General features: G+C 58.4%; 1 protein-coding gene across 1 annotated transcript; it reads right to left on the minus strand.

Annotated features, from left to right (window-relative positions):
- Positions 1-1,502: 1,502 nt before the first annotated feature.
- Positions 1,503-12,957, minus strand: QRICH2 (glutamine rich 2). The gene is made up of 13 exons (XM_024761027.1): positions 12,836-12,957; positions 9,371-9,631; positions 8,572-8,694; positions 8,410-8,484; positions 7,976-8,140; positions 7,740-7,861; positions 7,122-7,187; positions 6,752-6,853; positions 6,115-6,318; positions 5,445-5,592; positions 4,931-5,101; positions 4,118-4,229; positions 1,503-2,303 (listed from the first exon to the last, which is right to left on the minus strand). Exons 1-13 carry the CDS (start codon positions 12,878-12,880, stop codon positions 2,134-2,136), a joined length of 1,764 nt encoding a protein of 587 aa, XP_024616795.1. The 5' UTR covers positions 12,881-12,957; the 3' UTR covers positions 1,503-2,133.
- Between the last annotated feature and the right edge of the window lie 511 nt (positions 12,958-13,468).

A 13,468-nucleotide genomic window follows, 5' to 3' on the forward strand; every position in this document is an offset into this window, starting at 1 on the left:
TGTCCCCATGTGCATGTTGTGTGGCCCTGTCCCAAAGGTCAACCGAGGCGATCAGGGAGCCACAGAGACTGGGTGGGTCCCCAAGAGGACTGGCTTCCTTTCCCTTCCCCCCTTCGCCCGGCCTTCAGGCGCTGGAATGGAAGCAGCAGTGATGGCAGCTGGGCTCTTCTCAGACTCCAGCGCAGGTGGCCAGGTGCGTGAGGAGCTTGTCTGCCCAAATGGAGGAGTGGGTGGCTGGCCCCAGGGCTGGGATTCCTCCTGAGCCCCCTGCCCCCCGTAAAAAAAAAAACCCTTTAACATGTGTGAGTGGGCTCGTTCCCTCCCTCTCTCAGCAGCCCGGGCACTGCTGTCGATCAGGACTGCGGGGCCTGGAGGTTCAGGCCCAACGTGCAGTGACACTTGGGAAGGGCCCCACCTGGCAGGCCAGCCCGTGCTGCTCCTGGGCCTCGTGTGTCTTCACAAGGTCACCTGTGGGGCCGCCCCTGCAGGAGTGGAGCAGAACTGGGGACACAGCTGTCCTTGGTCCCTCTGCATGTGGTCATGTACTTTGAAGCTGGGTTTGTCGTTTCAGTTTTGTTTCCTCCTTGGAAACCTGTGAGACTCCTCCCACCCGCACCCCTCACTCTGCCCACCTGTGCTTTCCCAGGCTGGAAGGGGAAGGCCCCTCGTGGGCACGTGGGCGGCCAGTGCTGGGCGGCCTGGGTGAGCGTAGGCAGGCAGGTCCAGGTGTGGGGAGGCAGGGGTGGCCTGGGCTCCTTGGGGAATGTCACCCCTCATCCTTTCGGGGGCATCGGGGAGGACTGGCTGCCGCTCCTCCCTTCCAAGCTGGTGAATTTGGACTCTAGAGCAGGGACACGGAGCCAGTGACCTGACATTTCTCAGGCAGGAGCAGAGGAGGCCTGGGCCTGGCCCTGCTGCCCCCTTGCAGAGAAAAGGGTGCAGGGGTGTGGGCGGTGCCGACTGGGACCCCAGCGTTCAACAGTGAACGGGATCTCAGCAGATGGGGAGAGATGGGGGATGCCCCTTCCCGCAGGGAGCGCCTTCCCCACCCATGACACCCCCAGCCAACTCCACCCTCCTGTGCCCACAGGGGGACGAGGGAGAAACCCTTTCCTCGGTTACTTCCTGCTACACTTTCCTGTGTGACTCTGTCATCCCTCAATTCACACCCTGAAGCAGCCCTCTTACTGGGCCCAGACATCCCTTTCCCACGTCAGAGGGGACTGGGGGTGGTGGGGGGGAGGGAGGGAACCCCACCTTGGAGGAGGGAGCTGCTGAGAACAGATCTGAAGGCAGAAAACTGCTTCCATGACTGCAGAGGCCCCCGTCTGGGTGCGGGGCAGCACTCCCTTGTCCCTGGGGCTTTGACTGGGGACGCGCTTGTCCCTAACAGTTGACTTGGGGGACGGCAGTGAGCCCTCTGGCCTGTTTGGGGTGACACTGAAGCAGGGCAAGGGCCAGGCCTCAAGACCCCCTGGCAAATGCCAGGCACACTTCTGCTCTATCTTCCTGGGGAGGGGAGGGGAATAGGGACACGACCTAGCCCTGGCGGCCCCTGGGTCTGCGCCCCTCCTGCGTCTGCAGCAGCCACTCAAGGGTAAGCCACAGAGGACAGCAAACAGGAACCTTCCCAGGTGCTGGTGGCACCGCTCCCTGCCCAGGATGTGCCAGGAGCCTCCCTGCCAGCAGCAGGAGGGCTGCCACCCTTACCTTTGCTCCAAGATACACAAGGTACAGCTCAAGCACAGACACGAAGCATCCCAACCTCACCAGAGTGCCCTGGCCAGCCTCCCCAGATGGAAGGCAGTGCCGGTGCCAGAGAAGGCCACAGCACCGGGTCCAGCCGGGGTCAGGAGAGGGCAGATCGCTTGCAGGCCCGCCAGTCCCCGGAGCCTGGGGTCTGGCCTGTGCTGCCTCTTCCTGGCCCTGGGTCCAACACTCAGCCCTCTCGAAGCCCTGGCACCCTCAGAGAACAGCTCAACCTGTTTGGGGGCCATGGCCTAATGGTCAGGCTGCATGAGGTCTGCCATCCGACCTGCAGCGGCCCCTGCCTCTCACTCCACCTTCCTGAGCCAGGACCAGAGAAGCTGCATGGCCCCAAGCTTTCTCCTAAACATTTATTTATAGCTCTGCTCAGCCTGGCCCCGGAGTGGGCTCCTCGAGCCCCTCTCCAGGAGGCGCGTCCACGTGCATCTCCAGCCCCGATGGCAGGTTTGTCATCTCACTGGGCAGGTGAGATGTATTTGGCTGGGAGAGGCGCCCCTCGGTGGAGATGGGTCTGTCTTTCCGTTGAAGAGAAGAATCTGCGAGACAGGAGGGAGCAGACCTGGCTCTGTCTCGCTCCCACGCCCGCCAGCAGCCCACGCCCGCCAGCGGCCCACCCCAGCTAGCGCGAAGCCCAGGGAAGTCGAGAGCAGCCCCAGTAGCCAGGCCGAGCTAGGGCATCATGCTGGAGCGGGGTGGGGGGGGTGGCAAGCCCTCATACGAGCCCCCAAGTCACACTCCTTTATAATCTGAGTTAAAAATAAACAAGCTTTCACCAGGGGCTGAGAGCCTGCCTCTTTGGTAACGTTCCCTCTTAATACAGGGACTGTTTAGGCAATATTGACACAAATAGTTGCAGGAATTTTCCCTAACACTACCCTCCCTCTTGCTGCTGCTTCCACACGTTTTAAGTGCCCTTGGAGTAGACAGTGGAGTGCTGGGGAGAAAAAAGCTAAGTACCCCCAAGAAATCAACTCGGAACCAAGAGCCACAGACCTGTGCTGTCGGTCCACTGCTGAATCCTCCATCCCAGGCTCTTACCCTTTGTCACCAGCGCTGGCTCTGGGGCCAGATGGCTTGGCTTTGAACTCCAGCTCTGCTGCTTCCTAGCTGTGTGACCTTGTGCAAATACATTAACCTCTCTGTGCCTCGGCTTTCTCAGCTGTAGGTGGGACCAACAGTGGTCCCTGCCTCTTAATGCATGAGGATGAAGACTGGTTTGTAAGTAGAAAGCTCCTCAGCAGTGCCTGGCCGGTGAGGAACCCTCAACAGAGGCGAGGCAACATGACCACCACTTATTCTGTTTCTGCTTATTCTGTTTCTGCTTCCTCCAGGCGCTCACTGAATGCTGGAACTGGAAGGGGGGTGTAGCTGGGGCTCTTAACCTGGGCAGGAGGTAGGGGTGGTCCTTGAACCTCCGGAAGTAGCTGCAAAGCATTGTGGATGCATAGCTTTTGATGGGAAGAAAGTCAGCACCTTTCTTAGGCTCTCAAGGGGGAGCCTAACTAAGCAGCCCTAATCCAGCTGAGGATTTTTATCAACAGATGAGGAAACTGGTCAAGAGAAGGGGGAGAGGTGCTCAGAGTCACCTGGAAGTGATCCAGCCTCCTAGCTCCAGGCCACTGTCCCTCTCTGGCCCCACGTGTAGCCAAACCCCAAGGGAACCCTTAGCCCTCTGGCTTTCAGGCAGGATTTAGCCCCTCTGGGAAGAGCAGGGACTCTGGGGGACCTTCCAGGCCAGGGGGCTTAGCTCCATGGCCTAATGGTCAGGCTGCGTGAGGTCTGCCATCTGACCTGCAGCGGCCCCTCCCTCTCACTCCACCTTCCTGAGCCAGGACCAGAGAAGCTGCATGGCCCCAAGCTTTTTCCTAAACATTTATTTATAGCTCTGCTCAGCCTGGCCCTGGGGTGGGCTCCTCGAGCCCCTCCCCAGGAGGCGCGTCCACGTGCATCTCCAGCCCCGCTGGCAGGTTTGTCATCTCACTGATTAGGTGAGCTGTTGGCAGGTGTCATCTCACTGGGCAGGTGAGAGTCGGCACATGTGAGCAGGGGAAGGACTCGGGCCTGGAGCCAGAGCTTGGGCTGCAACTCTGTCCCTATTTCCTCTTCTGTGAAATGGGGGCAGTAACAGTATCTGACCACAGACCTGGCGCGTTATCAAGCTCTCATCAATGAAGGGTTTTCTCTCTCCTCCCTTGCATCCCGTCCCTCAGCTCCCAGGCCCTTCCTCTCTCCAGGGAAATAAAGGTATATACCAGTCATGGGCATGAAAGGGGTCTGGCGGGCCAAGGAGGAGAGGCAAGGGGCAGTGCCTAGGCCACCCGGAAGGACCCTCCATCCAGAGAGGAGCTACCTGAGTCGTTGCCAGCCAGCATCTGAGCGCTCTGGGACCGTGAGGGCAGCTGACCGCTGTCGCTGAGTGACTGCTGCCGGTGCACGTGGGGCCGGGACTGCTTGGCCTTATGCTTTACCCCCGAATCTGATGGAGACAGTGGAGGGGAGGGGCAGTGCTGAGACATCGGGTGGGAGCCCTGTGGGGACCCATGGGGATGGGGAGAGGGCTGCAGCGCTGCTGGTCACAGCCAGCCTCAGCTGGTGTCCTTCTCCATCTTTATTCGTGGATATGCCCCCTTGTAAGCACTTCATTCACCGAAATGTCCGCCCCGCCATCTGTCTGTCCATCCATCCATTCACCCACTCACTCACTCGGATATCCACCCACAGACATCAGCCCCATGCCAGGTGCTGGGTGAGTTCTGACTCCAGGTTTATGGTTCGGGAGGGGAGGCAACTAGAAAGGTGCATATGTGGCGGTGAGACACGGTGGGAAGTGACAAATGGCACACCTCAGGATGGCTAACTGGAAGGGGACATTCCAGGACACGGGTGATTCACAAAGTGGTGGGGGGTTCAGGAGAGGGTATTTTGAGTTATGAAGAAGGGGTAGGACTTGGCCTCGGTGATGCTGGAAACAGAGGCTTAGGCAGGAAGACTGGGGTGGCATCTGAGGATAAAAGCTGGCAAGGAAAGATGGGGCCACATCCCAGCTAGTTGGCTGAGACTGGACAGATGTACCCCTTCTGCAAACACTGACCCGGAGGCTTTTGGAGACCTGAACGTTTGGAGTCAGGGAGGTGGAGGAAGGCAGTCAGGGCCTGGTGGCCACAAGAAGGGCCTTAAGGAGCTGGATGGACCCTGTGGGCCCCAAGCAAGGAGGCTGAGGGGCCTCTGGGCCACCTGGACACTCACTGTCTTTGTTCAGGATGTCCGGCAGCCTTGTATCCATCCGTCCCTTGTAAATATGTCCGTCCAGGCCCAGGATATCCACCTCGTCGTGCTGTGGAGATGGGCGAGTGCCGCTCAGCACTGCCCTCCCGTCCTGCCTCCCAGAGGGTGGTCCTCGCCTGAGGCCGGCACCAAACGGTGCTCAGAGCCCTTGAGGGGGCTCTGGGCGGCACCAGGGCCGAGCCACAGGGGGAAGGGGGGGCCCGTGGTGGAGGCGGTAGTGCCAGGTGGGCGGGTGGCCGGGTTGGCATTCCTCTTCCCAGGAAAGGATAAGAACCTGACGCTTGGACTAGGTCTGACTAAGAAACCTCCCCGAGGCCGAGGGCCCAGGAGGGGACTTTTGGTGGCTTTTCCAGAGGGACCTGAGAGCCTGGCGTCACGGCAGTGCCCCTCACCTTCCTGGCGATCTGGATCTCCTCGGTGGGGTACAGGCCCTGTGCCAGGTGCTGCAGGCGGCTGCGGCGGTAGGGGTAGGTGAGGGTGTGGCTGCCCCCGCAGCTCCGGGGCGACCTCCGGTAGGTGTGATCGGCCGCATCTGGCAGCCTGCGGTGAAGACAGCGGAGTCACGGGGAGCAGGTGTGGCCGGGGACATGCCTAGCGTGGGGCGGGGGGCAGCGCTCGAGCCAGGACAGGGCAGGGGGTGAGTGAGCAGGATGGCCCGGCCGGCCACCCTGAAGGCCGCACACACACACACACACACACACACACTCACGCGTATGTGTTCACACACCTATTCACACACACGCATTCACACGTACTCTCACACATTCATACACGTACACGTTCACACACAATCATACATTCTCTTACACCTTTATACACACATTCTCCCACACACAGGCCCCACCCCTCAGGCACACACATAATCTCTCTCACACACACACACACTCTCTCTCACTCGTACAATACACATGAACAATGCTCTCTCACACTCACACGTGTTCACACACGTTCACACACACGCACACACACTCCCCCTGCTCTGTGCCAGGCTCTCGGTGGTGGGTGGGCTGTGAGTGGGCCGAAGCTCACCGCCTGCCCCGGGGGCCCGGCCCGGCCGCCCACCGTCTGTAGCAGGGGCAGCTGAGGCACTGGGAGTGCAGCAGCTCGCGGATCATCTGGCTGCTGGCCTTGACGGAGCCCCCGAAGTGGATCTGCACCTTCTCGATGTCCGTCAGCATCTTGGAGTGCATGCTGCGCAGGCGCCCCACGCCCCGCTCCGTCTGCCCCAGGCTGCCCCAGGGGAGGGCAGCGCTGCCCAGCTGCAGGCTGCGGGGCGGGGCGGGGGGGGGGCAGCAGAGGGGTGAGCCATGCCCCCGGCAGCCTCCCCTCAAGGAGGAGGTGGGAAGGCTGTGGGGAGGAGGGCAGGAGCCCCAGAGGGCGTGAAACGCGCCCCCCACCCACTAATCCCACCCACCGGTGGAGCCACCGCCTCCCTCCCTCACATGCCCGGTACGAGCAGGGACGGTGGGGGTCTCAGAGGCAGTGTCCCCCCAGGATGCCCAGCAGGGACCCAAAGGCAGGCGGGTACTAGGTCGGCGCTCTCCTCCTCCGAGGCTCTCACCCTGGGAGGAGCTGGGAGCTCCGTCAGCACTAGCAGCACCGCCCCTACTGCCCCCCCCAGGCGTGAGGAGGAGCCTCCACTCTTGCCCTCCAGAGCCCCCTGCAAGGCCCTGTACAGGACTCCCTCCGCTGCCCGTACTTGCGGCTCTGCTGCCGGACCTGCTCCAGTTCAAAGACCGTGTAGGGGCGGATGGACCGGTGCCCGGGCAGGCCTGGGCCCGCAGGAGTCAGGGGGATGACTCTGGGCAGGGACAGAGCGAAGGGAAGCTTGGAGTGTGAGGAACCCCATCGTCCAAGCCCCTCGCCCACTCCCCACACTGCACCTGCCCGAGGAGCCTCCCCGCCCGGGCAGGGGTGGGGGGCTGAAGGCCGGGGTAGGAGCAGCCGGAGGGTACAGAGTGAACGGTGGGACAGCAGGAGCCAACAGGAGGTGGAGACAGGCCTGGGATACAGGAGACGCAGCCCTGCCGAGCCCGCCCCCATCGTGGCCACCAGCTGGGGCCACTCACTGTCCAGTCACAGGCGTCTCCAGGGGACGGTCACATGAGAGGCAGTGGAAGTGTGCCAGGAGCTGCCTGTGAGGAGGTGGAACACACACAGGGTGAGCGCCCTGCCCAGAGGGTCCCGAATGCGGGAGACAGAGAACCCAGCGGGCTCGGCGCTCTGTGGGCCAGGCAGGCTGGACGCTCAGTGCCCAGGGTGACGGGCCCCAGGCCACCAGACTCACCAGCTCCTAGACGTGTCCGCTTCTGGGCACACACCCAGCACCCACCTACCCTAACCCAAAGCCGGCAGGGTTCCCAAGCGCCCCAGGACTGCCCTGCGTAAGCCTCGGGAGCCCTCTGGCGGCCAGGAATGGAAATCCTGGGACTCAGGCTGCCATGGGCCAGGCCCTGCAGGAGTGCTCTCAGCTCTGGGGGCTGTGGACCCCCTCCCACCTGTGCCCAGAGAGCCTTACGCCTCCCTCCCCTCCCTCTCTCAGCTGTAATGTGAACTGGCCTGAGCTAGAAGAGCTTTTCAAGCTCTAAAACTCTGTCACTCCTACTGCGGGATGGTCCCAGGCAAGATCAACCGTTCCCCCTGAGCACACCTCCAGCCCGCCTGCCCTCACCCCTTCCAGGCCTCACCTCCGCATGGCGGCTGCCTCGTCCGCCTGGATGAGCGGAGGACGCTCTTTGAGCTGCAGTCGCAAGGATTTCCAGCCATCCTCCAGTGACTGCTTCACTGGGTCCAGCTCCAGGCGGTCCAGCTGTGGGTGAGGGTGGGGCCCAGGTGAGCTCTGAGGAAGCAGGTGGGGCCTGCGGCGCCCGGAGAGGAGGGCGTTGTCCCAGTCCAGGGGGCCCTGGAGCCTCCCACCCCTCACCTTGTTGTCCATCTCCACCAGGAGCCTGTCCAGCATCCTCTGCCAGTCCCCCTCCCGCCCGCTCATCCTGGCCACCAGCTCCTGCATCACGTGGTTCAGCTGCTCCGTGGTGGCGTCAAACTGGACACGGCTCACTTTGGCCGCCAGGGCGCTCTTGTCGGCTTTCTGCCGGGAGAGAGGAAGAGGCCCCCCAGGTGGGAGAGAGCAACGGGGGGGCCCCCCTCCCTGCAGTGGGAGCGCCAGCACTGAGCCCACATCCCCCGTCGGACTCGCCTCCTCTCTCAGCCTTTTTTTTTTTTTTTTTTTTTTTTTTTTGACATCGGCAGGCGGACTCTCAACCACTGCGCCACCAGGGAAGCCCCTCTCTCAGCCTTTTGAAGAACGAGCGGTGGGACCTCCCTGGGATGCAAGGTGGCCCCTCGGCCTAGCCTTACCACACTGATCTCCATCTCCAGGTGTTCCCTGTTGGCCTTTTCCTTCTGCAGCTTCTCCAGACCCTGGTACAACACCTGGGAGGCCGAGCGAGCAGGGAATAAGGCACAAGGAGGAACTGGGGCCGCGCCTCGGCCCCGCCCCCACCCCCTGCCCGCCCTCACTTCGATGTCCTTCTGCCTCTGCCGATGGTCCTCTATGAGGTTGCCGGTGGTGATGCTGAGTTTCTCACAGTCGCCCTGTACCTGCAGGATGGCGCTCTGCACGCGGCCCAGTAGCTCTTCATCCTGCAGCAGAAGGACAAAGGCAGCCTCCCTGGGGCACCTGCAGGGGTACTGCCGCCCCTGGTAAGTCAGCCCTTAAAACACCACCCGGCAGACAGGACGACTTCAGACCCCATTCTGGATCTCCTCGGTTGCCGCCACAATTCCCCACCTCCCCATGGACTAGCCTTGAGGGACCTGGTCCACCGGGGTGGGTGGTCAGTAGAGGCGGTCTCAAGGCCCAGGAGTGGTGAGCTGCTGCCCTGAGAGCTGGGGTGTGGGCTACAGCCTCGCCACCCACCCGGAGCTGAATCTGAATTCTGGAGGCTAAGAGGCAGGCCTCGGGGACTTGTGCTACTCCCTGCCCCACCAGCAGGCCTGCCCTTTGGAGGGGAAGTGGGAAGGAGTCCAGAAGACCGGCATGAAGGAGGGGCGATGAATCCCAAGGCTACGCCAGCGTCCCAAGGCATGTGAATGGCACTGCTCCACCCCTCAGCCAGCCGTGCCGTCCCCATCCCCAGAGCCAGCTCTACGGCTGCCCTCGCTGCGACCCTACGGAAAGACCAGGGACTTCCGTGCGGTCGCTAAAGGGCTCCATCATGGAAAAGTGGCCCAAACATCCCTCCCGCGGGGACTCCCCGAGGGGCTCCGTGCAGGCGGGCCGTGAGCGGCCGCACCGGAGGAAAGCAGGCGGCATCACCTGGCTCTGCTGCTTGGCCTTCTTGGAGGGCCGGGAGGCAGCCAGGCTGCTGACCACGTCCTGGAGCTGCTCGTAGCGCTGCACCAGCATGCTGACCTGGTGGCTCAGGTCCAGGCTGCAGGCTGGGCAGGTGGCCGCAGGGTCGATCTGGCCGGGTGCCTGGGTGGTCAGGAGCTTGTGCGGGGCCGCACTCATGCTCATGGACAGCAGCGTGGAGGACGAGGCCAGCATGTTCTCGATGATCGTCCTGAGCTTGTCTAACTGGGCACGGGCGAGAGGGCGGGTGCAGGGCAGTGAGCGAGGCCCAGCTACGCCGCATCCACGCGGTCGCCACCAGCGAGCGCTTTCTGCCCTGGCCTGCCGTGATCTGGGCCGTCCCACGGCCTCGGTGTCTCCCAGGGTGTGCAGCACATGGGAGGCGCTCGACCTCCATCCATCAAATAGTGACCAGAGCTCCCAGGGAGGGTAGCACAGATGCTGATAAAGCCCTTTCAGGAAGGAGGCTTCTGGACCTTTCTCCAGCCAGCCCATTGGTGCAGTGTGAGAACACATCTCTAGCTAAATCCTACAGAGCTGACGTCTGTTAGTCCACAAACACCCTGCCGACACACAGGCCTTGCTCCAGGCCCTGGGGACACGAATGGTGGGCTCACACATGCTCTGTCCCCATCTAGAACATAAATAACAATAAGAGAATGTGATTTTCTCACACCATATACAAAAATAAACTGAAAATGGATTGAAGACCTCAACGTAAGACTGGAAACCATAAAACTCCTAGAGGAAAACATAGGCAGAACACTCTTTGACATAAATCGTAGCAATATTTTTTGGATCTGTCTCCTAAGTCAAAGGAGACAAAAGCAAAAATAAACAAATGAGACCTAATTAAACTTAAAAGTTTTTGGGGACTTCCTTCGTGGTGCAGTGGTTAAGAATCCACCTGCCAATGCAGGGGACATGGGTTTGATCCCTGGTCCGGGAAGATCCCACATGCCCGGAACAACTAAGCCTGTGCACCACAACTACTGAGCCCGCATGCCACAACTACTGAAGCCTGCGTGCCTAGAGCCCGTGTTCCACAACAAAGAGAAGCCACTGCAATGAGAAGCCCACGCACCGCAACAAAGAGTAGCCCCCGCTCGCCACAACTAGAGAAAGCCTGTGTGCAGCAACGAAGACCCAACGCAACCAAAAGTAAATAAATAATAAATAAAATCGATTCTTTTAAATAAATAAATAAAAGCTTTTGCACGGCAAAGGAAACCATCGACAAAAAGAAAACACAACCTATGGAATCGGAGAAGATATCTGCAAACGATATGACCCATAAGGAGTTAATATCCAAAATATATAAACAGCTCATAAACTCAATATCAAAAAAACAAACAACCTGATTAAAAAATGGGTAGAAGACCTGAACAGACATTGTTCCAAAGAAGACATACAGATGGCCAACAGGCACATGAAAAGATGCTCAACATTGCTAATCATTAGAGATGCAAATCAAAACCACAATGAGGTATCACCTCACACCAGTCAGAATGGCCATCATCAAAAAGTCTACAAGTAACAAATTCTAGAGAGGGTGTGGAGAAAACGGAACCCTCCTACACTGTTGGTGGGAATGTGAATTGGTGCAGCCACTATGGAGAACAGTATGGAGGTTCCTCAAAAAACTAAAAATAGAACTACCGTATGATCCGGCTATTCCACTCCTGGGTATATATTATCTGAAGAAAATGAAAACACTAATTCGAAAAGATGCATGTACCCCAATGTCCACGGAAGCACTATTTACAATAGCTAAGATATGGAAGCGACCTAAGTTTCCATCAACAGATGAATGGATAAAGAAGATGTGGTTTATTATACGCAAAACGGAATACTACTCGGCCATGAAAGAGAATGAAAATTTTGCCATTTGCAGCCACATGGATTGACCTAGAGAGTATTATCCTTAGTGAAATAAGCCAGACAGAGAAAGACAAATACTGTGTGTTGTCACTTATATGTAGAATCTAAAAGATAAAACAAACTAGTAAATGTAACAAAACAGAAACAGACTCAACAGAGCTAGAGAACGAACTAGTGGTCACCAGTGGGGGGAGGGAAGGGGGAGGGACGAGATGGGGTAGGAGACTAAGAGGTACAGACTACTATGTGTGAAACAAAAAAGCCACAAGGATATATTATGCAGCACAGGGAAATAGAGCCATTATTTCATAATAACGTTAAGTGGAATATAATCTATAAAAACAGTGAATCACTATGGTGTGCATTTGAAACTGATATAAGAGTGTAAATCAACTACACTTCAATAAAAAAAAAAAGAGAGAGAGAATGTGATAAGTGCTACCACTACAGGGGTCTCTCATGGCCCGGCTGGGAACAAACTCCTTCCGCTCACCCTTCTGCTCTCGTCTGGATCCCATGGTCCCAGTTTGTCCCCACAAATGATTGGTCCCAGCTACACACCCGATTGGCCAAAGACCTGTGACGTCTTGTCCTGGCTTAGAGACAGGGACTGCACCAACCTAAGGCCCCCTTTCTTGGAAGCGCGTAACATTGCAAGGCCTGGGGCAGCCCTTTTGGACTGTGTGTGAGAGATAAAAAAGCTGGCTGAGAGCAGAAGGGAAGAGAGATGTGCGGGTATTTGAGAGAGATGGATAAGGAAGGCGACACAGAGGCAAAGACAGACACACAGAAAGACAGACAGGTGGTGGCCCCGGCCAGACTGCCCGCTTGGCCTGGAAATTCTGCTTTTCCCAATTTCCTCTACACGTATGTATTTTCAGCCAGGCTCCCTTTCGCCCGAGCTCAGCAAGACTCTTGCCACCAGAAGAGCTGACACGCTTCTGAAGAGTCAAGAGGCCGAGCCTGCCCAGCAGGGAGTGGATGCCCTCCCAGGTGTGGCCCCAGGGAGCCCCGGAGGTTGCTGAGCTCAGGTGTGAGCTTTGGGATGACAGATGACCCTTAAACACACTATCTACTGCTGTCCTCCTGCTGGCCTGACAATCAGCTCTGGGTCATGAAACGGTGCAAACCACTGTCCTGACGAACTTGGAGTGGGCCCAGAACGGGGCCTCTAGCACAAAGGGGCTCCTGACGTGGGACTCCTGGGCCCAGTGGCTTTGCCCATCTGATCCTTCCACGAGCACTCAGAGGCTCTTCCTAGTCCAGCGCTCCTCGCTGGGAACATTCTGGGGTGACCAGGGATCGTAACACTCAAGACGTAAAGGCATGCACGCCTGGAACTAACACAACATCGTAAATCAACTATACTCCAATTAAAAAGCAAAAGATGTAAAGGCAGACACTTCGAAGACAGTGAAAAGACAACCCACAGAACAGGAGAAAATATCCGCAAATTATATATCAGGTAAGAGTCTACCATCCCCAATGTCCACAGCCAACTCTGCGAAGGGCCCTAGTCCCTGTGGCTGGAGAGTGTGGAATCCTCACCTGATCCTGCAGGTAAAGGGAGGCTTCGGAGACCGAATGTTCCATGCTGACCTTGCCCCGTTCTTGACTCTCCCTCAGCTCTGCCAGCTCCTTCACGATGTCAGCCACAGTGACTCTGTATGCACGAGAGATGGTCCGGCCCCACCACCGGCCCAGGGGCCTGGGCCCAGCAGTGCTGAGCCCCGGCCATCAGGGATGGAGGAGGCAGACGGGGCTCTTTCACATTCCCCTCCAGCTCTGTCTAAGGGGTCCAAGGCCCCACCTGTCGTGGAGGTGGGTGCCCAGTGTGCTGGCCTGAGAGGCTTCTAGGGGGTGAGGCCTGGCACTGCACAGAGACGGCTCTGAGGGGCTCCAGCAAATGCTCCGAAGCCTCCAACTGGGGACAGAATCTAAGAGGCTTTTGGGTTTTTTTTTTTTTTTGGTTCTTCTAAGCCCTGGTGCTGAGCTGTTTTAAGGACCTGGGAAACTTCCACTAGCAACTTGAACTAGATACAGACAACCTGAAGAGCAGACACAATGCGGCTCAAAGATAGTGGTCAGTTCAGGGATGAGTGAACCAAAGGCTTCTATCACCTCCCTGGCTGAGAACATGTGATACCAGGACAGAAGTTGCATTTGGCAGGGGGATTTTAC

This window comes from Neophocaena asiaeorientalis, unplaced genomic scaffold (genome assembly GCF_003031525.2).
Source record: "Neophocaena asiaeorientalis asiaeorientalis breed wild unplaced genomic scaffold, Neophocaena_asiaeorientalis_V1.1 scaffold30, whole genome shotgun sequence".
NCBI classification, from domain to species: Eukaryota; Metazoa; Chordata; class Mammalia; order Artiodactyla; family Phocoenidae; genus Neophocaena; species Neophocaena asiaeorientalis.

What these genes read in the sequence shown, in the direction of transcription:
- QRICH2 (XM_024761027.1), bottom strand. Translation starts at nt 12,880, where the DNA reads ATGGAACATTCGGTCTCCGAAGCCTCCCTTTACCTGCAGGATCAG. An exon ending in TGGTGGAGATGGACAACAAG is followed by an intron (nt 7,862 to 7,975) that starts GTGAGGGGTGGG and finishes CCTCACCCACAG; the next exon opens with CTGGACCGCCTGGAGCTGGA. An exon ending in GAGGCAGCCGCCATGCGGAG is followed by an intron (nt 7,188 to 7,739) that starts GTGAGGCCTGGA and finishes ACCTCCTCACAG; the next exon opens with GCAGCTCCTGGCACACTTCC.